Below are 25,709 nucleotides of genomic sequence, written 5' to 3'. Positions count from 1 at the left end.
TTTGTAACTCTTCAGATAAGGTTTTTCGCTCAAGACACTAAGCTGCAAGATTATCTTTTAGTTTCTATGAGCTACTTTAACGAAAATTTCTGTTTATAACCTAAGAACACACCGTTTTCGCAATCAGTTATAAACCAAAGAATAACTTTGAAGCGTTTCCAAATGATTTTATAAATACATTTTTTATGTAATCAATGACGCGGAAAAGAGTGGTAGAAGGGAGAGAGTTCTCTATTCACAAGTATAATGGAGGGTTCATATCCATCACCGATTCAACTCTTTGCATCGAAGTGCAATGAATGCTACATAAATACCCGCCGTAGCGTTAATATCAATAAAAAATAATCCTCAATCCCTCGAACATGGTTCGATAATCCCGAATTGAGCCGTAAGCTATCGGGAGTATATTAACAAGAGAGACTCCTCTAACAATGGAGATGAATGCAGAAAAGATTTTTGTTTCCTCATTCCCCCTGTTATAAGTTTAATACCACCACAATAACAGCGGTGAAATCGCCGGCACCTGCGACTGTATGCCAAGTTTGCTCGCTTGACCCAAGGAGGGGACATTGCACATGTGCTATGGTGAGTGGCGTTATCCCCTATGTCAACACGATGCGTCGGGGGGCTGCGGAGAAAGGTAGGGGCTGTGTTGCGTAACACACCTGCGACACTGTTTCAATGTTTTGAGGAGTTTCTTTTGATGTTTATTCATAGCCCTTTTTTTTTTCCAGTTCCTCTCTTTGACAAAATGATGTGGATTAAATTTAAAATAGGGTAAGTTCGGATCGTTTTTGAAACAGTACTTGTGTGAGGTGCTGGATCGAAATCCAGCCACCTGTTAAAATAGTTAATGAATCCATCGACCTTATTAAAATATGTGAACTTACTATTTCTGTTTGCTTTGAAACTTGCATTTGAGTTTTATTACGTATTTGCTTTTAAAAGAATCAGTTCCAAATAAAGATACTTTTTAAAGTGATGTTTTCATTGTTAAATGCCGTTTCCACTTAAGCTCCCTCTCCTTTCCCCTCGCTTTTTTTTTTTTTGTAAGATTCATTTTCAATTAAGTTTTCTGACTTTATTATGATATTTATTTATTCCTCTACGACTTGTTAAAATGCTATTAATTTACAAAATGATCTATCAATCTACAACTTGGACAAATAGTTTCTTTTCTATTTGTGTTTCTGCTGTACCTTATTGAAAAATATTTTTTTCTGCGTGATGCAACTGCGAACTTTTGTAAATTATGCCTTTGACCTAGGCATGATTTTTTTTTTTTTTTGAAAAATGTTTAGCAAGTATTTGTTTTACGATTTTCTTTTTATTGACGAAGGATCATTGATTCCTCGAATCTATCGCATCAGTAATATGATCCAAAATCATTTCACCCGAAAGTGAGTGCTAAAATGTATGCACACTGTGAGAGCTTTTTTTTCTCCAGAGAAATTTTATGTAAACATAAATGTAAATAGTAAACGAGTATATTCTTAGCGTATAATGTTTTCATCATTAATCTGGGAAACCTTCAAAAATTATTTTTATTGGGTTTAAAGTGGTGAATACAATAGGCTTCCTGTGTAATTATGACAATTTAGTAGTTAAAACCCCAATAAGATTATAGGGTTTTTATTGATAGACTATAAAAATATAGAATTTCATAAAATTAATGAGGGGTGAGCAAGAAGACTGTTTTCAATGTCGATACTTAGCATCATAAATATATTGTAGCATAGGCAAACATTGAAGTTTTTAAAAAATTCATCAAACTCCAAATGTGATTTGAAATAAAGTCAGACAGATCACAATAATACATGTTTATTCGTGTTGTTTTGACATTTATATCCATGAATCGCCAAGTTTATCGCTAATAAGAGGATTTCCGATTAACGAAGGATTAAACATATTTCCATTTGTTCAGATAACAGAAGTGAAGTTAGCCGGTTGCTTCTCCTATACGTTATACAATATTACTGGTTTTATACCAATGTATAAATTTCTCTTCTTCTTCCCCAGGCAGGAATAAACTTGTTGTACAACCCAAATGATACATCGATTGAAATTGGAAATAATTAGAGAATAGTTAGGAATGTTTGAGAACAGTGAGAAATAGTTAAAAGTGGTTAGGAATAGTTAGGAATGTTTGGGAATATTTAGAAATGGTCAGGATTGGTTAGAAACGATTAGAAATAGTTAAGAATATTATGGATTCGGCAAAAAGTCTGCTATCATTATTCTAGTGATTCAAAACTCCCATACCTGACAGAGTTTAAAGTTAACCCAGGTTTTTGGCAACGTTTTTCTTTTCAAAAATGTAATAATATAGTAGAATGACACGTAATTTATCGTGTCCCCCTCCAACCACAAATTGCATGTTTTCTGCCCTAGAGGTCAGAGCCATGCCATAAGGAATATGAAAGCATATATACAACAAATCTTTACAAAGCACATTTATCTTCAAATAGTTTTCAAGTAAATCCCGACCATACCTGTATAGTTTTGATCGTGAACACCTAATTATACTTATTGTTTATTACCCTTGAAGAGCATAATATTTTGAGTCCAGAAAAGTATGAATTGGGTAACAAAAGAGTATTTTCACTGTAAGGATCCGCTATCATTAAAATAAAATGACATATGCTGCAACTCTTTTCGAACTCATTTAACTCAAAACGGGATTTAAAGAGTATCCATTCCAAGATTACCTCAATAAAACCCCGTGACAGCGTTATTACGAACAAAAGCTGAATGAAACCATCAGGTGCACATCTGTCCCTAACTGTTCCTCCCCCGCCCGAGCAAGCATTAATCCACCACCCATCGCTTACAACAAGTCTTTTATTAAACACCACCTTTTGTGCTAACCGCTCGGCTTAAGTGAATGAATATTTAGTGCGTAACAAAAGCCGTGGAAGTGAATACGGTCTGCTGGTCGGGATTCTCTGCGGGAAGCACCCGGGAGTTTAGCGGCGGAGAAGTCGCCGCCTTTCGCCGTCTCTTTTCTCCCGGCTCTGTTTGTATGGGTGCGCAGCAAAGCGTGATGTTTCCGTAAATGCTCAGGAGTGGTGTGGTCTTTTCGCCTGCGGCACACTGAGCCACAACTTTATCGACATCTGCTTATTAATCAGGGAATGCGTATTATTAGGGAGTCGATCTTATGCCAAGTCTTTTAGAAAAGCAACATTTAGAAAAGAGATACGTGGATTTTATTGCATAGTTGACGTCGTAATCAAGTGCAAATTAGAAAATTGACAACACTGCAATTAGTTTTTTAATTTGTGCTTGATTACGTTGTTTACTATTGTTAATACATATCATTAAAAAAAAGTAAATGTCTTTATGATATTATTTCCAAGTGTTTATGCAAACAACACTGAACATTAAAAAAATAAGTAAACTCCTTTGTGATAAAAAGTGAAATTTAAATTGGTGTGGTCTTTTCGCCTGCGGCACATTGAACCACAACTTTATCGACATCTGCTTATTAATCAGGGAACGCGGATTATTAGGGAGTCGATCTTATGCCAAGTCTTTTTTAAAAGCATCATTTAGAAAAGACATACATGGATTTTGTTATACCTTTGTGCACAAAAGTAACAATACTTGACATCGTAATCAAGTGCAAATTAGCTACTTGATTGCACTGCAATTAGTTTGCAAATTTGTGCTTGATTATGTAGTTTACTATTGTTAATACACATCATTTTTAAAAAGTAAATACTTTCGGATATTATTTCTAAGTGTTTATGTCAAACGATACTTATCATTAAAAAAATAAGTAAATTCCTTTGTGATAAAAAGTGAACATAAAATTGGTGTGGTCTTTTCACCTGCAGTGCAACTCATACTAAGCTACAATTTTACCAACACCTGCTTATTAATCAGAGAATGGATTATAAGGGAGTTGATCTTGTGCCAAGTCTTTAAGAAAAGTCATAGATTTTATGATTTGCAAGAGTTTTTGCCAAAGATTGCTTAAAAGTAGCTTTGCTTTAAAAATTAAAAACAAAATTGGTGTGGTATTTTCGCCCATGACACAAGTTATGCTGAGCCAAAACTTTATCAGCATCTACTTAGTAATCAAATCAATGAAAAGTGGATTATTTGAGAACCGATCTCATGCTAAGTGATTTTGAAAACAGATGCATGGGTCATATTATTTCCAAGTGCTTGTACCAAACAATACTTTATTAATAAGAAAATAGTAAATACCTTTGTGATAAAAAGTAAAAATAAATTGCTGCTGTCTTTTTTGCACAACTTTATCAAAGCAGAGAGAACGTGATTATTGGAGAGCCGATCATATGCCTAGTTTTTTTAGAAAAGTTGTTTTTAAAAACAAGATGAATGAATTTTATTACTTATAAGTGTTCATGCCAAACAATTCTTATTAAGAAATCGGTAAATACCTTTGTGATAAAAAGTAAAAGTAAAATTAGGGTTTTCTTTTCGCTCACGACACAAGTTACTCTGAGCCTCCATTTTATCGACATCTGCTTCTTAATAAAATCTGGGAAAGTGGCTTTGTAGAGAGTCGATCTTATGCCAAGTCGTAAAAAACTGTATTTAGAAAGAGATGCATAGGTTCAATTATTTCCAAGTGTTTATGCCAAACAATACTTATGATTAATAAATAAGTACAAATACGCTTGTGATAAAAAGTAAAAATAAAACTGGTTTGGACTTTTCACTTGCGGCAGGCGAAGTTACATTGAGTCACAACTTTACAGACATTTGCTTTTAAATCAGTCATACTGTTCCATGCTCCTAAACATATCTATCTTACTTATTGAGAAACATGCATATGTTGTACCTCGGAAAGTGTCCTAAGGTGCAATATCAAAATGGTGGTCAATCTAGACGCACTATCATAATTTTCTCATAACCAAAATATGCAAAGTACTTCTCTTTTATAACATAATGAAATTCAGTTGATTAGTTTTGCAAATACAAAGATAGAAAATGAAATAAAAATGAGGAAAATATTTACTTTAAGAGTCATAAAATTTTCTTTCTCTCACAAAATCGTCAATTTTACTCATTTGATGCTGATTTTTATTCTGGAACCATTTAGTGGTGAAGATTATTATTAGAGATTATACAAAAACATGGCGGCTAAAAATAGATTCTTAGAAATTAACAGTGTCCCATGGTACAAACGTCCCAAGATACAACACTCTCCTCTACACTTGTACTGGATGCATGGCCAAATTTAAAAAAAAAAAAAAAATTGTCTAGGTTTTTATAAAAAAATTTTACCTTAAGCTTTTTTTTTTGAATTTTAAATCAGTGTTTAAAAAGTAAAAATATATAAATAAACAAGTAAATTACTATTTTTTTTTTCAAAACCTTATAAGTATTATTAAGCTTTTGCCATAAAACGATGCGGTTTGCCCATAAATGCTTAGAAACATGTGGAATTTTTTTTATAATGAAAGCTATATGATGAAAGCCTATTCAAGAAACACAGTAGTATCTTAAGAAATGAATAAATACCTTTGTGCTGAAAAATAACAGGCAGTATCCAACTTTTTTTTGTACTAAAGAAATGTTGAACACTTTCTGTTGCAGTAGTATCTTACTTAATATGATATAATCACTCAAACACCTTATACGATTGTTGAAAGAAAACCATCAAAGCTTTATTTTGTGCCCAACATACATTTCTTTACAAATAACTCTGAAATAAAAAAGGCAGGTTCTTCCATGTACGTAGGTCATAAGTCAGTTGCTTCTTCATAAGACTCTCAGTTCAGAGCAGATGCGCTCTCGAAAAGTGAAGCACTTGTATCAAATTAAACCAGTATCAACTGCACCTGGTCTCCCCTACAGCTGCTAAAAATATCCATTCAAAGAAAGATATCCTAAAAATCCTCATCAGAATAAGAACAGTCAACAACTCTCCAACTTATATAGGAGTTCAACAACTCCCACATATAAGAACTACATTCCTTAAACAGTCCCTCTAAAACTCCCCATTAGAATAAAGCCTATAGTCTTTTAAAATTTTATTTGCATAAAGATATAAAGTAGTTCAAAATTCCATTAGAGTAAGGACAGCCGTCTCTCATGATCTTCGTTAAAATAAGAACAGCAGTTCTAAAAATTTCCACTACAATAGGGGCAAGAGTTCCTAAATAAAAACGAGCCCCTAAAAATTCCTATAATAAGAATCGCAACAGTCTCTAAAAAATTTAAACTAGCATGAGGACTACTGTTTATGAAAACTTCATTAGAATAAGTAACTAAGTAAGTAAGTAATTGTCTCTAAAAGTCATCAAAGGCTAAAAGTTAAGATCCAATTATATTAAAATCAATTCGTTAGTGTCAACAGTCCCTCTAAAAATCCCAGATAGAATAAGGTAAACAGTCCTTAAAACTCTCCGGTACAATAAAGACAACAGCCTCTAAAATTCCCACGGAATGAGGACATTAGTTCCCAGATAAGGAATTAACCTAAAAATTATCATTTTAAAAATAACAGAAGTTCCTAACAATCCTCAACTCATGAGAATAAGGCCTGCAACTCATTAAAAATTCCAACGAGGTCAAAAGTCTTTCAAAATCCCATTTAAACAAGATTGTGTCTCTAAAATTAATCTTACAATAAAAACAACAGTTTCAAAAAATCTACAATTTATATAAGGTTAATAGTTCCTCAATAAAAACAACAGTCCATAAAAATCTCTATCATCAAAAGGGCTTCGGATTCTAAAAATGCTCATTAAAATGATGACTACAGTTAAAAATTCCTATTAAAATTAGGACAACAATCTGTAACTACAGGTGCCGGGCAAAAACAGATCTATGCATATGCGACTGGATTTTAATGATAGAGATTTTAATTTAAAGCTCTAGAAGGGATAAGACCAGGGGGTGGAATGGATCCTCCGGAATTTTCAAATACGATGGTAGATATCTTGATCCCAACCAGGCAGACAATCTGGTACATCTCTGGAATGGTATGTAGCAACGAAGGAATCCCCTTGATTTTATTGCATCTAATTGACCTCATGGGTTAGGGTTGTGGAATTGCATGATTTACTACTCCTCACGCCCTCACGGTAAATGTTTTTGTCTGACATGTCCAGTGTATTTTAAGTTAATTAGCTTTTTTTTTTTTTTTTTTTGTGGGTGTGCTATTCGCAGTGACACATAAATGACGAATGCTATATTCATGAACAAAAGATAATGTATATCTATATAACAAATAGCAGAAGTGAAGCTAACATACAAGTTTTGAGTTAGACACCCAATAAATTCGATAAATTTGATCCGGAATTTTTCCAGTGCAGGGCTGTTAAAAAGTAGTTTAGTGCGCTTATTTTCATTTCAAGACTTAATAATAATGATAATAATATATTTTTTTAATAAAAATTTCCCTAGTATTTTTGGCTTTTGTAATGCTAATTGACTATCTTAATAAAAATAGCAATTTCTATTGTTATGCCTGTCTTATAAATCGTATGTACAGTTAGGAAGGAGATAATAATTTTGTTTAATTATATAGGTAACGGTACTTTTAAAGCTTTTTTTCTTTTTGTTTAAATATTTAATGGACATTTCTTGCTATGGGCAATTGTATGACTGATTCTAATAATACGTATGAAAATGGCGATACATCAAATTCTTTTGCAAATAATCTGGCAGTAATATTTACCTTACACATTGAGATTTTTTTTTGTTTGCTAAGATCATCGATTATGCGTGACACAATCTCTTCTGGGTTAAAAATATTCTTGGCGTGTAAGATTTCAAAAAATCCCCCAATCCTGCTCAATAGTGCAGCTATCATCATGGAAATCTGAATTCTTCATTGCGGACAATGTAAATTCAGCCTGCTAATAATACAGGTGTATCATTAGAAGTACTTTCAACGACTACTTGGGGATAAGAAAAATAGATTCATTATGCTGTAAATTATTACCTTTGTGTGCGTATGTGTGTATATAACAGAATAATTAAGCTTTTTCCACTTAAAAACGTACAAAAAAAAAAGAAAAAAAAGACTTCCCCCCCATTCAAATGTACTTCGTTGAAGAGACAGGAAAAAAGATACTTTTAAAATTCAATGTATCAAATAATTTACGAATTCGTACTTAGCTTGTTTCTGCAAATAACATTTAGAATTAAACCTCTTTTTTGATTTAGCGTTTAAAATAATATTTAATCACGTACAGTTGTTACTTCGAGGAGATTGTGATTAGATTAAACTAATGAAACAAATTAGAAATCTTTATTACAGAAAACTATTTCTTGAAAGAAATTTGAAAAAAAAAAAAAAAATAATAATTTAATATAATATCTTTCTTAAAAGAAAAAAATGAAGAGAAAAAAAATTGGCTCTATTTAAATTGCATTAAGGAATTGAAGTTTACTTAGCATTATTATTAAAATAACAATTATTGGCTGAGGAATTATTAAGATTCGAAATAGATAAAAGTTTCTTTCAAAATATCGAACAAAACACATCTATTTTCTTTTACTTCCTAGATAAGAAAATGATAGCACTCAGGAAGAACTAAATGAATCAGGGAAATAAAGTGCTTTTTTAGTTGTTTCAGTCAAAAGCAATTTTTTAGCAAAAAACAAGAAGAGTTTTATTTTCTAAAAAGTATCATTGTGATTTAGGCAAAAAACAAAATGGTAAAATAATAATGATAACATTGGAAGAACGCATTTTATTTTGCTGCTATTTAATGTCCCTCGTTTTTTAAAACTATGTTTCGAAAGAAAAACATAAATTGACCAATTTGGAGATTGCTTTGAGAATTTATAGCAGATGTATTTTTTAAGTTATTTCGTTCCCCGTAGTTACCGAGCGTCGAATTAATTCTTAAAGCGTGCGTTTTTTTTTATTTATATGCTATTTATTTATGTTAGTCATTTGTTGCTACAATTTGCATGAAGTTAGTTCTGTGTTTTTGTGATTTATCATTAAGATGTCCTCTTTGCAAGAGATGTATTTCCTACACAACTGTTACTTATATGTTAATACGGTTATGCAAGTAATTAATCATGTCACTGCCCCTGTTGCTATGATTCTATAAGCATGTGATAATATACACGAGGAAAAACATTGTTCAAAAACTACTTTGTTATATAAAGTTGTCCAATGACTCAAATAACAGAAATAATTCGGTTGAGAATTAATTGATTTTTTGGCTGAAAAAATAATGCATCATTAATGGTAGACTTCAAAGCAGAAAAGACGCACACACACACACAAAAGGAGGAACACATAACATAAGAGTAATTGCATTATTGGGGGGGGGGGGGGTTACAGATGAAACACATTAATGATAAAAATGTTTTGCGACTTATTATGCTTCACTTGTAATCCCATGAATACATGCACACCTATGTGTGTTCCATTTTTCTTTTTTTTTCCTGTCTGTGTTTGTGTGTGTGTGTGTTTTCTTGTAAAGTGCACCATTAATGATGCAGAATTTTTTTTCAGTCAAGTGGTTAAATAATTTTGTACCCGAATTATTTCTGTTATTTGAGTCACAAGATGACAATATACAATAAAGAAAAAAAAAAAATTGAACATTGTTTTTTCCTCGGGTATGGTAAGGATAAAATCTATTGAAATTTTTGACAAGTTTGATTCACTATGCTTCCTTTTATTATTTTCTTTCTTGTGTGTGTGCTGTCTGTTTTAAAGTTCACCATCAATGATGCACAATTTTTTCAGTCAAATAATCAAATAAATTTTTATCCGAATTATTTTTATTTTTGGAGCACAAGACAATGTAGTAAAACAAAGAAAGTGTTTTTTGAACAAGGTTTTTCCTCGGGTATGATAAGGATAAAATCAAATTGAAATATTTGACTAGTTTTTTCCACTAGGTATTTTAAATTTTATTATTATTATTAATATTATTATTGTTATTACTTTTTGTATTTTAGCAGTCAATACATGGGAGTTTTCCTCTAATTCACTTTAGTTTTAGCAGCAATGTATGTATCAACTAGTTTTTTTTTTTTTTTTTTTTTTACTTGCTGAATAGATTTATCTACGTCTTAGCTCACTCTCAACCAATAATCTTCACGCTTTCTTATTTTCCTTTATATGTGGCTCTCTATCCACTCATATGTCTATTGCTTTACCGATTTATTTACTTTCTTTTAAGAACCCGTCTACCAGTGACGTAGCCAAGGGGATCATACCCCCCCCCCCCCCACAAAAAATTTCTCGCTATGCCACTGTGCGTCTGTGCATACTTTACTCTCTTTACCTAGCGATTTATATCAAAATGTAATCTTTTTCTCCTATTTATAGGACGCAAACACATAAAGATAATTTCATCATTATTAATTACATATTTCGAATGTTTATGACATCACTGATTAAATTGTTAAGGTTTTCAGCATCAAACAATTTTTGTGTGCATAATATTTGTTTGCAGCTTTATCTCTAGAGTTTAATCGTATCTTTTTATCAAATTACCAATGTTTGCCTTTTCTAAACTTTCCATCATTTAAAGATTCTAATCAATTTAGATATTAGTCAATGTATCTATCCGCTAAATTGTTTTCTTTAACTATTTTAAACACTTGTATGATCTATGATGTCTTATATCATAGACATCATTATTTTGCATTCGACTACATCATCTCTTCTGCAAGCATGTATTAATTCACGTGTCAATTTAAAAATCTTTATGCTTCTATCATTATTCATATTTGTCTATCATTACCTCTATGTATATATTTATTCATATATCTATTTAATAGTATTTTTATGTGTATCAACTCTACATCTTTATCTCATATCCGCCTATCGCTATCTATGCATTTTTTTTTTTTGGTAAAACATCTACTTAAGAACCGCAATCTACTTTTGTCTCTGGTATTTCATATGTTTATCGTTACCTCTATGCATTCATCGATCTATTTGAGGGTGTATTTTGTATTTGTTTTCTATCTGTGTACTCGTAACTTTACTGGCAAAGCATTATTCCAATATCTTTAACTATACATGCTTTTAACTGAACAAGCCCAGTAAATCACTACTCGAAAATAAAGAGTGCGTTCACGCGTTTCATTGCTACATGAAATCTTTTCTTCAGTGCATTAAAATGGAGTTATGGGATAAAATTTAGTTTTTTTCCCTCTTTCATTCCCTTTTCTCACTAGTAGCTCCTGTAATGAAGAAGTTTCGTGCAGTTCTGAAACACATGTATGCAATTATCACTGCAAATTAATGCTTTACCAATTTGAACGCATGTAGTCTAACAGCCGATGAAAATGGGAGTCGATCATTTTTTATCATCCTACTTTTAGTAAAAAAAAATCTCGCCCTCCCCATTTGCCCTCCCTAGCTTTTTTTCAAATTAATTCATTAATTATTACTTTTTTCCTTATTGCAATTTTGCAATTGTTATGAAATTTTCAGACTAATACCTACGCCTTACAATTTTAGTACTTGCTACTCTGATGTAAACATTGAAAATTTCATAAAAACTGCTATGAATATATATGCTACAGTTGTCAAGTTCTTTTTTTGAAGATCTATTTTGCCAGATTGCAACATGCTTAAAAAAGAAAACATATAGCTTTCATAGTACCACACACTTAATTTCATCATTTATGCATTAAATAACAATAATGCCCAATCGTCAACAATTACAAACGAACAATTCCAAGAAGTAAAACGCTTTTGTACTAAATCTCCGATGGGAAAAAAAAGAAAAGAAACTGAAAGCAGATTCCTAATTGAAAGTCTGTTTTCCACCCCCTTCGTATATCCTCAGGCCAGATCCTCCCCCTTAGGGGTGGGGGAGAAACGCCCCTACGAACTCCGAAACACCAATGTTGACTCGTCCCTTAATTGGAACTAATGACATTACGATAATTTAATCAGTCTGGGGACCACTGCTTAGGGGGCTAAGACTTTAGCCAATCCAGGCTGGGGAGGAAAGGGGGGGGATGCCGATTCTCGGGGAGAGAACAAAACGGGGGTTGGGGGAATTTCGAACTCCGTGTACAAACTTTTAGTCATCATTCGGCGGGATCGTATGTTGTTGGTAGATGCTTCAGGCTGTATGTTGATGACGGAAAAGTGCGTTCCCGTTGTTTGGAGCGCGGTGCGAAGTCCTCCTTCAGGCAAAGGGAGTCTTGAAAATTTCGAACAAAGTAGCGGAAGCAGAATGCACTAATTTTCTGGGGTGTATTTGGAAAGTAACGCTTTTGTATCGTTAGTTTTACTCTCAATGTAGAGAGAGAAAGAGAGAAACTGAAAAGTAGATTTCAGAGGCTGTTAGGAATTTGGTGCGATTTGTCTGTCTTAGCAATGCATCGGTAGATGAAGGCGCTGCAAACATTTCTTATTCAAGGTGCTGTTTATTTCTCTCCTGTCTTTCGTATCAGGCAGCAGTTTATCTTCTTGATGTTGGTCTGTTGATGTCAAGCATGAATGCTCATTGTTTATTTTCATTTTCATTATTCTGAAAAAATATCTTCTTGAGTTCATCAGAAAATTCGATTTTCACTACAAAGAATGATGTATGGATTTCTCAAACATATTCTTTGATTTTACAGACAAACTATACATGGTACACAATATAAATATAGATTTTGGTCACAAACAACAGTCAACAGTTTGCCGAGACATATTTTTGGACTTCACAGACAACTCAATCTAGTCACCTTACACTTTAAATTGTACGAATATGTAGGGGAAGAGTTTCTACAGTGAGACAGGGAGAACAGCAGCAATTTATTTTTTGTTTAGCTTTTTCCAGACTGGCAACACTTTTGTAAAGTCAAATCAATATGTTGTGAATATTATTTTAGAAAGAAAGTTGCGTTCAGATCTAATTTGAGAAAAATAATTACGTGATCTTAATTTAACCCCATCAAAGTATTTTTTTGTATTGCTTGTTGTATTGTATCTTGCCTTGTTTGATGTACAGTAGCCTACCAAGGAGTTGGTAGGAGTGGCTCTCGCCGGGGGCGCAGCAGCTGGGGGGGGGGGGAGGGGGTGGGTGCGGCATTTCGACTGATTAAAAAAAAAGTTTTTTTTTAAAAATTGGGCATATAAGTAAAAAAATGCTTTTACAAATTCAAATAAAAATGAAAAAAAGCGTCGTAAGAAAAAGAGCTAGAGGAAAAGATGAAACAATCCTTAATTCTCAAAAAAAAAGGGGGGGGGAGGAGGTAGATTTTACCCGTGGCATGAAATTGTATTCCGATTCATTGAGTTAGCTAAAGACTTATAGACTTATACATGCAATTTGCATACCAGGAAACGGTGGTGGGGGGCGTTCTATGCTGGATGCTTGAATGTTGTAAAAGTGTGTAAGTAAATGTGTAAATTATGTTTAGTGTACATTATCCTAGTGGTTTGAAACAAATTCTATTGAAAGTTGAAGCTTTAAAGTAAATAAATAAATACATTGCTATAAACGGAACTGAAAAATGTTAATTCTCATTTGGTTCAAGAATGTACATTATTTACATTTATTAATGAATTGCAAACATTATTGGTTTTATTGAATTTAGTATGTGAAATTGTGGAAGAGAACTAAAATTGTTGGGAAGTTGGGTTGAATTCTGAATGAAATCCCAGTTTTACCGAATGATAAAATCGAGCATGCACATATATTCATACATAACATCTACTGCGAAGGAAAATTGGGCGTCATTGATAACAATTTAAAAATTGAAAATAAGAATATTAAAGTTGCAATACTGTCTCCTAACTTGCCGAATCAGTTAGTCAAATGTTTCCCCCCAAAATATTTTTATGAGGTCACAGTGACCTCCAATGCCTTCCCATTGGGACGACGCTGAGGGGAGGGGGGGGGGGCAATTTCTTAATTTCGCCAGGGTCACCACACCCCCTAGGTACGCTACTGTTGATGTATCCTAAAAACTGGTGTATTAATCTTTTATTAGCAGTTATTTAACGTTCATTTTAATAGCAAAATGATTTTGTTATTTTTCTTTGTACGAAAATGGCGCTTACTTAAGTTCAGATATAGCAGCGAGGAAATAGTGAGACAGCATGAGTTCGTGTCTTACTGTTCCCATGGTACTTTTATATAAGAAATGGAAAAAATATTTAAAAGAAATTGATTTCAATGTTTTTTCATAATAAAAAATATGATTGAATTTTTGCGCCTCACTGTACCCACTATATAAAAAAAGTTACATTTCAGTTTAGTTCAGTTAGCTGCAAAACCTGGAAACTTTTAAATGAGTAAAAATAGTTTAGAAAGGGATTCCTTAATTTCCACGTGGAAAAACAAGATGACTAAGTTTTGAATTTAGGAAGCAAAAAGCGATTTGTTTGGTGCAAACAAAAAAAAAAAAAAAAGAGACAGAAAATTAACGTTGCTAAACTAAAATAATTTTAAATTATGTCATTCATTTGTTTCGCGGCTAAAAGGCAACCTCTTTACAATGCAGAAGCTGAGCTTCCGAGGGTAAGTAAACTGCGTCCTTACGTTTAAATTTCAGAAACATTGGAAACTTCCATGGAAAATCATAATTTTGACAACGGTAACATTTATTTTTACAGCAATGCCCAGCTAAAACGTAATACTTTCCTCTAACCTTATTTTTTTTTCGACTCTGCTGAAACATTTGTTTATGTAGAAAGATGTTGATGTTGTATATGCGAAAACGTTGGTTAGTTGATTCATTTAATTTTCAGCACAAAGTAATCATTCGTTATTCATCTAATGCTAAAGGATTTTAAGAAAACACAAATTATTGTTCCGTATCTTTTTATGCAGTGCACTTTTCAAAGTTTACAGGGTCTGAGATCTCTTCGTATTTGCTTTGGTAATTCTACAATTAATTTATGGTTAAAATTTCACTATCCTGTTACTGTAAATAGGTTTTTAGAGAATGGTGAGGAAGAAATCATTTTCCCTTTGTTCTTTAAATGTATCCAATGAAATCTTCATACTAAATTTGGACCTTAAAATTTAATCTGCAGCTCCTAATCCTTCCCAACAAATTAAAGCTAGCATATGCAGACTGATATAGTTTCACGATCATCATCAATTTCGTTGCGGTTTGCATCAGTTTCAATGTATCTATACCATTTAAGGAAAGCAAAAAATCTAATATGTTTTCATGTGGTGTTGATTAAAAGAGTAAGTAAATCATTCCAAAATTCTTTACACGGAAAACCCGGCTTATAATGTGCTTTTTCATCCTTTACAACTGCACTTATAAACAACTGATTACTTTAATAATAATTATTTATTTATTTATTTATTTTTTGCTTATATGCTTACTTCTGTATACGCACCGCAATGACGGCTCTTGTATAAGATATACTAATACCAGGGCTGCGGATCGTAGTCGAAGAGTCGGAGTCGATCATTTTTCCTCAAAATCCTCAACTCTGCCAGCGCTTGCGGAGTCGGGTTAATTTTGTGAGGTAAAGAAGTCGGAGTCGGAGGCTCAACAATTTCCAAAGTCAGAGCCGGAGTCGGTCCTTTTTCCTTCGACTCCGCAGCCCTGACTAATGCTGTAATGAGATTATCTTTACAACGACTAAAAGTTATCTTTTCTTCCTATAGGTGTGGTTCCAGAATCGGCGCGCAAAGTTCCGTAAGCAAGAACGCCTAAACCAGCAGAAACAGTCTCAAGGTTCCCAAGCCAACAGCAACAACAGCAGTACGTCCAGTACGTCCTCTACGACCAACAATGGCACAGACAGCACAGTCTCCAGTCTCAAGGAAGGGTCTGGTAACACAAACTGCGTAGGCAAGGACACCAAACCGCCCGTCCTATCCGTCATCAGCCCCGATTCGAAGGTGGTGAACGGTGAGTCTATATTTATGCATCAAGGCGAAATTATTTATTGATGTATGAAAACTGATTGAAAACTAAAATTGATGCATGAAAATCACTGCGCCGCTAAGAAATTGGTGAACGGTGAGTCGACATTTATGTATCAAGTCAAGACGAAATTATTCTTTGTGCTAAAATGTGAATAAAATGAATAAGCAGCGTGAGTAAAACACAAATAGTTTGATTTCATGCAGTAGCTTTTTCTCTAGGGCGGCCACAAAAAACCTGTCACACACATTCAGACAGACTGAAAGTTTCAAAAAATGGTCAAAATGAACGCGACTCACCCCAAAGCGTGAAAAACCGTCAAAATTCGTAATTCGAAAATTTTTCACGAATCTAATACTTTCTTCTACATATTAGATATAGAAGAAAGAAAGAAGTCGAATAACTCACGCAATTCCTCACCACTGTTCATTTGTGTTCTTTTGGTATGATATTTAGAATGTAAAAAAATCTGAAAATGAAAACTAAAGTTTATGCCAATCTATGGTAATTACCCCATAATTGGCACTTTAAGAGTTTATCCTTAAACTTACCTCTGTTTTCATTACTTAGAAAAAAAAAATCACTTCCAAATATTTTTGTAGTAAAGAATGCATATCTGTGCATCTATTTAGTTCACTAAAATCAAAAATATTTGAATTGATATTTTTATAAAAATATAGACACAAAAAGTTACTAAAATCACCAGTAATTGGCACCTGATACCCCAGTGTATGACACCTTGTGATCCAGTAATTGGCACATATTAATAGAACTGGAAAATCACTTTATTTTTCACTTTTAGATTACATAAAAATTTTACCATCATATGAAACATAATTAATGTTAATTTAAAGTAGGTAATTTTACATAAATTAATGTTAAATCACACATCTTGACGTTGAAAAAGTATTTTAGAGAAATAAAAATAAATTCGGAGTAATGCATGGAAAAAAAATATCGAGATTATTGCTGTCCATTAGTCGGTATGTAGTTTCCATTTTACGAATTATAGCTGTTTCCACAGAAAAAGGAACACTGACTCGATGAGATTCTAAGGGACTATAAAAAACAATCCGATATTTTAAGTCAGATTTTAATGGATTGATGTACATGCTTCCCTTAAGCCAAAGAAGAAGCTTTTGTAACAAAAATGGCTGATTTGACACAAGCCACAATTGTTTCTTTTTCCTAACACTGCTACCATTTTGTAACATGAATTGAAGTTATAATCTTTAAAGTAGATTTACATTCAGCTGGTATACAGCCTTCTACTTTTAAAAGATTGGATACGAATCTCATTTTAAGACATTTTTGTTGGAAGTGCCAATCACTTGTGACCTGGGGGTGCTACCCTATAACTTAGGAATACGGAATAATCTCCGAACTGCAATTTTTACTGTATTTATACTCCTCCTTTACAAATACAGTATTGTCAAAAAAAAGAAAGAAAGAGAATAAAAAAAACGATTTACGGTAACCGATCACGGTTTATAATGCTTAACAGTGACCTTCATTTTCAATGCTAAAATTTTTTTGAGCGTTCAGACACAAGCAGCAATCTTAATGAAGCCAATTAGCCTTATTGCTTATTATATTATTTTGTAGTTAAGAATACGTTTACTGGAGATCGCCTTAGACCTTACTCTCTTTTGAGTTTTTTGAATTTTCACTTCACACTGTTGCTTATTCTTTAAAAGCGCAAAAGCTACCCTCCTAACCAAATAAGACGCACTTCAAACCAGGGCTGTGGAGTCGGAGTCGAAGAGTCGGAGTCGGACTGATTTTGGGGTAAAGGAGTCGGAGTTGTTAGGAAACATGCCGACTCCGGGCTTTTTTTTTTCTTTCATTTTCATTGACTCTCCTTGCATTTTTTAAAAACTACCAATTGGTTCGATTACATGTATAAAAAGATACCAATGAGAAAATAACTGCCATTATGGCAGTCAGCTAGTTTAAATGTTTACCGAACTTTCTGTAGCCGTCCCCTAGTTTGCTTGCTTTTTAACTTAACTAATAGCAACTGTCAGCAAACGGTTTTGTTGCCTAACATTTTCAAGTAATCACTTTCAAATAAAAATAGAAATATAGTGTTTTGTACGATCTCAGTTATAAAATAGTAAATGAAACGTAACAAATTAGTAAGTCGAGGCCTTTAGCTATAAGGTTGAAACGTTTAAGGGTGATCGGCAAATTCAAAAAAGTTCTGGCGCTAAAGCACGAATCCAAAAGATCTGATGAAATAATCTAATGTTTTTTCTTTATTAAGACTATTTCTATAAGCTTGGTTCTCACTAAAAAGTGTGGAACAAAATAAGTGTAAATGATTTCTTGATTACAACACTCAATAATTGCAGTTAATCTTAAAATCTTAACATTAAGGTTAATTTCTAAAGCAGCCAATAAAATTTAATTAAAAATTTAGCGAAGAAGAAATATAAGTATAGTAAAAGCTATTCGTACAAATTTGTATACCGCCGCATTTTGTGTAAAATTAGCTCCTGATGTATATGTGCCCTATTTTCGTTGAAATTTTAGTGATGAAATATAATTTAAAATATATTCGCGAAAATTTTCTGAATTAAGGTATTTATATTTTTTATAAACTCTGAAATTAACTTTGGATGTCATCTACCAGATGGGTGTCACCCGGGGCAAACCACCCCCTCTCAAGAACTTGGATTTAGAAAAAAAGCTTTTTTTCTCTCAAGTTACAACTTTCAAAAATTGAAAGCACACGATTTGATAAATATCTATTTGTTTAACATTAAAAGGGGGGAAATTACAGATAATCCTTTGCAAATTTTTTAAAAGGGATTTTTAAGTAATCTCACTTTTTAATTCGTAACTGTTGGAAAATTTGATTTTTAAATTGAATTTCTAACTTTGTATGCGTTTAGGGTTTACAATAAAAAACAAAATGCGAAATTTTCATGAAAAGGAATCAATATTTCAATCTTTGTTTAGAGGTTTTCCCCCTTCCCCTGAAGGGAGAGAGGGAGTTGAAAAAATACAATTAAAAAAAATATAAAAAATCCGGAGTCGGAGTTGGAATCGGAGTCGGGTGTTTCGAAATCTAGGAGTCGGAGTCGGCCATTTTCCTTCCGATCCCGCAGCCCTGCTTCAAACAGTTAATTTCTCACTGTGAGAACCTTTCCAAGTATTTTGTCTTGCAGAGCAGTTTATTAGATGCAAATGCATTTCTATTTTCACGGTCATTATTGTAGTTTTGTTGTTCTAAACAAATTTACATATTTGTGGGGGGGGGGGGGGGGCAGCCCAAAAATCGTAAGAAACTTTAAAATCAAAAAAGTTCCTGCTGATTAAACACAAATTTAATTACAATTATTTTATTGAAGTTTAAAATACACGTTGCATTTGGCAATAAAATAATCTACTCCCAAAAAAATGTCTCTTTACCAAACATAATTCTTAAAAATAAAATAAAGAAATAAAATAAAACCAACAATAAATAAATAAATAAATTCATCAAAAGGATTTTAAATATACCCTAAATCAAAAGAGTTCTAACTAAAATGAATCGAATTTTTAAGGATTCAAATTGAGAAACAGGATGTTAGTTTTGTTTATATTGTCTGTAAATTATTTATTTTATTGTTTTACTAAATATATGTGGGTTAAATGAAACTTTTTTGTTTTGTACTTCCAAATGAAGTGGTTGGGAACTAAGAACCAATTTAAATTGTACGTATAAAACATTAACTGAATAACTAAAAATGTACTTGCAATTGGCATGTAAGTCCTAAAATTCCCCACCCTGTTCATTTCTACTCTTTTTTATGACATTTTGAATGAATATAAAATCCGAAAAGGGAAACTAAAGCTTATGCACAATTATAAAATAGTAACGGAATAAACCACCCGACTGCAATTCTTACTTTGTTTATACTCCTCCTTCATACAACTATTACTGCCAAAAAAATCGATTTACGGTAAAACATTCATGTTTTTTTTTTTTTTTTTCTGTCCCTTCCAAATTTAATAAACGGATTATTTAGAAGTAGACGCTTATTTTTTTCGGAAATAATTTATGAGAAAACTAACATTGAACTGAAAAGATTGTTCAGTATAATCAGTTTTCTGTATGTGTGTTTCGGGATGACAGTGACCTTCATTTTCAATATGAAAGAATTTTCGAGCGTCCGGACACTAAGCAGCGATCTCAATGAAGCCAATTAACCTGACTACCATCTTTTGTAGTTAAAAACTAGAATTCGTTTGCTATTTACTAGAGACCGTTTTTAGATCTTGCTTTCTTTTGAGTTTCATGTTTTTTTCTCATTAAGACATTATCTACCTAAAATCACGCTTCCTGCAGCTCCGTGAGAAAATTGACAAGCAGTTTGAAAAAAAAAAAAAAAAAAAAAAAAACAAAGAAAAATTAAACGAAATATTTTTTTTAAAAAACCTCTAAAATAACTTCATATTGATTTTCGACAGGTGAATCAATTAACCAACGTTTTGATGCACAAAAATCGTAAAAATAAAATAATAAAAAATTGCAAAAAGTTGCAATTTTTGTGCATCAAAACGTTGGTTAATTGATTCATTTAACTTTCAAGTACAAAGGAATTTATTCGGTATTTCTACAGATGGTTCTGTTTTGTAGATTTTGTTCGTATTTTGGTTAAAATGTTCATCGTCGAATATCAATTGAAACAATGATTGGCATAGCATCTGAAATTGACCAAGTATAAATATCTCCTCCTTTAGATCAAGTTGTTTTTCTTTCGGCTAATGTGTTTGTAATACATATCAATTAAGCCATTTTGTCCACTCCAAGAAAAATTCTCTGCGTTTTGTTTCAGTAATTCAGCTAAGAAAACGCTCCAAATGCATTTGAAACTAGAATTTAGCACAGAAATAATGTTCAGTAACTATCAATTCTTTTTTTTCTCTCTCTCTTCCTTACGTATAAGAAAAATAAAGAATTCCAAATAGCGGTTAAGTTACAGGTTATTAGTGCTGGCATTTCGCACCACACTTAATGTAGATTTCTTCTGCAGCTAAATGCATTGGAAGTAACAATCACTAAAAGTGTTCCATGTTTTAGAATAGTAGGTACAGCGTTGAACAAAGCTGATTTGCTCGAATTTGTATTCAAATACATTTTTTCGACCACTCAAAATTCAGAAGTCAAAACGATCCAGCTTGGGAAAGTTATTTAATCAGAAAAAAATCTTCTTAATTTGAAAGTGAGCACGTTTTTTCCCTTTGAAACGAAATTTAAGCTTAAAAAAGAATTAAAAAATCTTCAGCTTGCTTGCCCCCTCCCCCTAAACAGTGGCGTGGCCAGGATTTCATTTCGGAGGGGATCCAATCAGTTTCGTAGCCAGGAAGTTAGTAGGGGGGGACAGTAGAAATTTGCCAAATTGATATGGAGATCTTCTTAAAAAGAAGCAAAATAGATTTTAGAGATGAAAAATTTATTTAACGGTTATTAATGACAAGTAATAATTTTGAATGCATTTGGATTTTAAACAAGCAGCGCAAAATAGATTCCCCACTTCCACAGAAAAACCACGCAGGGAAAAAATTCCAAGAAATTTGGAGTCAACTAGACAAAGGAGAAGTGTCTTTTGTTACATTTTAAACAGGTATTTTCTCAGAATTTGCATCAACTTCAATTATACAAGGGAAACCAATATTTTGGAAATTGCAGAGAGGAATATTTTCGCACAATAGGGAAAAATTGAGAATCATTGCTATAAAGCTATACGCCTTACATCGCCTCCTCATTTCGTCCCCCCTTCCCTCGCCTATTTAACTGCATCAATTTTCCCTTCAAAAAATTTTTTTTTTTTTTTGTATGTTATATATTGTACAAGTATATGCATATTTTTTCTTATTCCATTTTTTTAACTTGAGTAAAATGCTTGTTTTCAACACAATACATTTTTTCTTCAATAATATATTTACACTTAGTGATTTCGGAGGGGGTCCCCCCCACCTTGACTACGCCACTACCCCTAACCAATAGACAAAACTTTTCATTTTATTTCTTTGCGAAACACATGACAACGTAAACATTCACGAAAACGTTGATCTGAGCTTGAGCATGCAATGTCATGCAATGTGTGTTTCTCACCTTAGAAAATTCTTCTAAATCTTATAAGAGCTGAAAATTAATGCAATATAAAATGATAAGGTGTTAAGAAATTCACTGAAATACACTTGTTAATATCTTCACGTAATTAAGTTGAAATGATTACCATAAGACAACTGTGTATACTATAAAGTGTGTATACTCAGCTCTTATAAGAGCTGAAAATTAATGCAATACAAAATGATAAGGTGTTAGGAAATTCACTGAAATACGCTTGTTAATATCTTCACGTAGTTAAGTTGAAATGATTACCATATAAGACAATTGTGTATACTATAAATTTAACGTTATTTGGTCCAAATTTGAGTGCTTCAGTGCAAGGTGGTTATCCTGGAGCAAGGCGAGAAAAATAGGCATTGGGCTCCTTTAACTCCGAAATACGTACAATTTGAATAGTACACCAAATCTGAAAAATGCAATTTGAATTTTTCAATGTAAAACTTGCCTTAATATCCAGTTTTCGTAGTAACAAACAACAATCTTAACTTACTTGTTTAGCATTAAATTCCAAACGAGAAACAAAGTTTTATTATTGCAAACGAAAACAGTCTAATGGAGAAAAAAATTAATTTAGAAAATGCACAAAAAAAAAAAAAACCTGGTAACGAAGTTTTTTAAACAGTTTTAAAAACAAATGCTTCTTGAACAAGATTAATCGTTGTGAATAAACTGTTTTAAAGAGAAATTTTTACAGCATAGAAATAGAAATAAAATCAGAAAGAGAAAAATAGTGGAAAAACGTCATAAGTGAGAACTTCTGAACACTTTCTTCTGTTGCATCTTTAACTATGTTCTGATTGTCAAGTAATGTGATACGTTGTTACAAACGACTCTGGATTATCAGGTTCTATTGAAGCAGAAAATTTCAAGTTAAGGAAAATAGTCATAATTTGAAACATTGGCAAGTAAAAATAGAACAAGATAAATTCAAGAAAAATGAGCAGCTTTGAAATGGAAACTTAAAATAAATTTGGAAGCAGACTCAAGAATAGAAAAACCTAAAATTAAATGGAAAAACGTCTTAAGTGGGAATTTCTGAAAACTTTCTACTGTTATACCCTTAACTGTTCTCTGTCAAGTAATTTAATAAGTTATCCTTTTTGAACTTGTCTACCTTCAGGTATACAAGTGGCATTTTTATTTCTTGACGAGAAGGATGTGTAAAACGATCGAAAGAACAAGTACGGTGTTCGAAGAACATTAAGGCTTCCCACTCTCCTTATTTTAGTGCTATTAATGCTCACACGTAAGGTAACTTCCCATTTCCGAATCAAAACGAAACGACTTCACATCAGCCATAACTTGCTGAAGAGTCAATGCGATTTAGGACTATGAATCCGGGCTTTTCATCAACACTCCGGATGCGTTCGCTCCTTGCATGGGCACGGACCTGAGCCGGATAGTTCCTGGGAAAGTAAGAAAGGGAAGGGAGTTGCAGAAGTCATGCTTCCATTATCCCGCATTCTACTGACGCTAACTGAAACAAATGGGCGTACACCAAAAACCATTTACGGAATTGCCTCGACCCATCTGGCATCACGTGGTGGGTTGTCTTTATCCTTCCACCCCTCCCTACCACGTGCCAGCTTTCACCTGGGGCCGAGCGTTGTCACACTCCTTATTCCTTTTTGGCTCTTGTTTTTTGCCATTCTGGACGAAGGATGTCGAGGACCAAAATAAGGGCCACGGACAACTATGGTGGATACTCATTGTAATTAGGCTGATGGCTTTCTTTTTGTTGATGTTATTGTCGCAATGGGTCTGCCTCCACCCCCGCTTCCTTTCATACTCTAGTTATAGTTGTCTCCAACATGCTGAGAACTAAATTGCCTTTCAGATAAAGTGGCTTTGTAGAGTTCCTTCTTTTTGTCTTGTTTAAGTCCGGCAATGTTAATTTAGAATATCAGGAACTTGTTTTATTTGAAAACTTTTCTCTGTATTACTTGTTTAAGTTTCCTTTTTCAGTTCATTTTGTTCGTGTTCCTTAATGTTATTGAAGGGACAGAATCGTCCAAGAAAGTGCTTGTTTCACATTTCCGAACGGATTCTTTTTTTAAAAGAAAAGTTGGAGAAATCTATGTACTACCTAGAAACTTATCCATTTGTGGGAAAGATTAGCAGTCTGTTTACATGATTAATTTTTGAGCTCTTAACGACTGTGTGTGTATCTAATGAAATAAAACCATGAAATCACACCAGTTAATTTCATCTCTGTGCATGATCTATTGCGGGTTACAATTAGGAGCTTAAAGTATTTTTTAGTCTTATACATTTATCATCTATTCTATCCTTAAATAGAAATTAGATTCAAAATAGTATTTGTGTGCTAGCGTGTTTAAATTTTGTTTCAAATTCTGAAAATTCTATTAATTGCAGTAAAACATCGTTTATACGTTTCTTTTTTATATATAAAACTAAGGAGAAATCAAGAGAGTATAAGTGAAAATAAAGTACTTACGAAATCCACAAAAGTGTCAACCACCTTGAAAAATATCCGATTCGCGAATTCGAGTAAAACATCATACAGTGCAGCGGAAAAATTCAGTGTAATGATCTGTTGCCGATGTAAATTTGACGTCATTTCGAGAAATAATAAACAATTTTGTTACTTTTTTCTTCAAAAATACAGTAAATTGTAAAACCTTTCAATGAACGTTTGTAAGTTCAGATGTTTAAAAAATATTTTTCATTATTAATGAAAGCCTGAGCAAAGAAAAGTAAAACTGGCATAATATTTCTCTATTTTTACAGCAAAAGTGTTTCAAACGTATAAAAAGTCTTACTTGGCTTATACAAGCAAAATACGCAACTCAGAAAATATCGTTATTTGTTTTTATTTATCTCTCTTACTCTAATTGATTATTTTTTATTTTAGGAAAAATATCTCCTTCAGTGAAGTGGAGTACATCTCACTGCCCACAGCAGAAACCAGCAGTCGCAGCAATCAGTCCGCTGACGTCACTCGCGACATCCTGTCCAACATCATCATTTCCTGGAGTTTTGGGTTCGGTTCCTTATCCCCTATCGTCTTCAATTGACACCAAACCAACAGCTCTAGCATCCATGTTCTGATATCACTGATATGACTGTTTTATTTATACTTGTTGATTTATCCAGCCACACAGGAGGCCAAGTGTAAAGACATGTGCGCAATGTCATATGCGCATCCATATTGTCAGGACATGTTACGTCATATGTCACGTTCTAAGTCTTGTTGTCGGCCAAAGAGTCTGCTTAGAGCAAGTTGATGGAAATGTCCGTTCTGTATTTTAACTGGAGCAGTTAGTCATGTTTCCGGGAAGATATATCAGAGGGATCATAAAATACCATTCATCCACAAAGAATTAAGACGATCTGTGTAGTTTATTGACCTTACATTTTTAAGATATGTATTTAACTTTTATGACTCTAGTTTGGAAAGATCTAGTCCCAGTGGCAATTCAAGCTGCAGCTTCCTTCTGGAAGCTATAGATAATAGTGATCTCAGTTGTATGTGCTGATAAGGGGATAGAGTTGTTTCTAAAAATTGCGCCACTTTTCATCAGCTGGAAATTTTTGAAATAGCAAATTTCAATATAATGGTCTGCTGTCGATGAAAATATGGCGTCATTTTTGAAACTCGATTGAATTGAGGTCCGCATCCTTTGATTTTAAAAACTCGTTGGTGCTAACTTAAAAAAAAAAGAAAAAAAAAGTGAAATTGTTAAATTTTTTGCATAGATATCAGCGAAATAAATTGAGCCATACCTGTATTTTCCATATTTCAGAAGCTATT

General features: G+C 33.0%; 1 protein-coding gene across 1 annotated transcript in view; it reads left to right on the top strand.

Moving 5' to 3' along the window:
• Positions 1 to 25,006, top strand: part of LOC129223943 (paired mesoderm homeobox protein 2A-like) — a 94,364-nt gene extending 69,358 nt beyond the window's left edge. The window contains exons 3-4 of the mRNA XM_054858330.1: positions 15,549 to 15,795; positions 24,810 to 25,006. Of these exons, the coding sequence (XP_054714305.1) occupies positions 15,549 to 15,795; positions 24,810 to 25,006 (444 nt within the window). The remainder of the gene's footprint in view (positions 1 to 15,548; positions 15,796 to 24,809) is intronic.
• Positions 25,007 to 25,709: the final 703 nt, after the last annotated feature.

The sequence above is a fragment of the Uloborus diversus genome, chromosome 1 (genome assembly GCF_026930045.1).
Source record: "Uloborus diversus isolate 005 chromosome 1, Udiv.v.3.1, whole genome shotgun sequence".
Classification (NCBI taxonomy): domain Eukaryota; kingdom Metazoa; phylum Arthropoda; class Arachnida; order Araneae; family Uloboridae; genus Uloborus; species Uloborus diversus.
The sequence above is the reverse complement of the archived record's forward strand: the minus strand, read 5'-3'. Positions and strand labels throughout refer to the sequence as shown.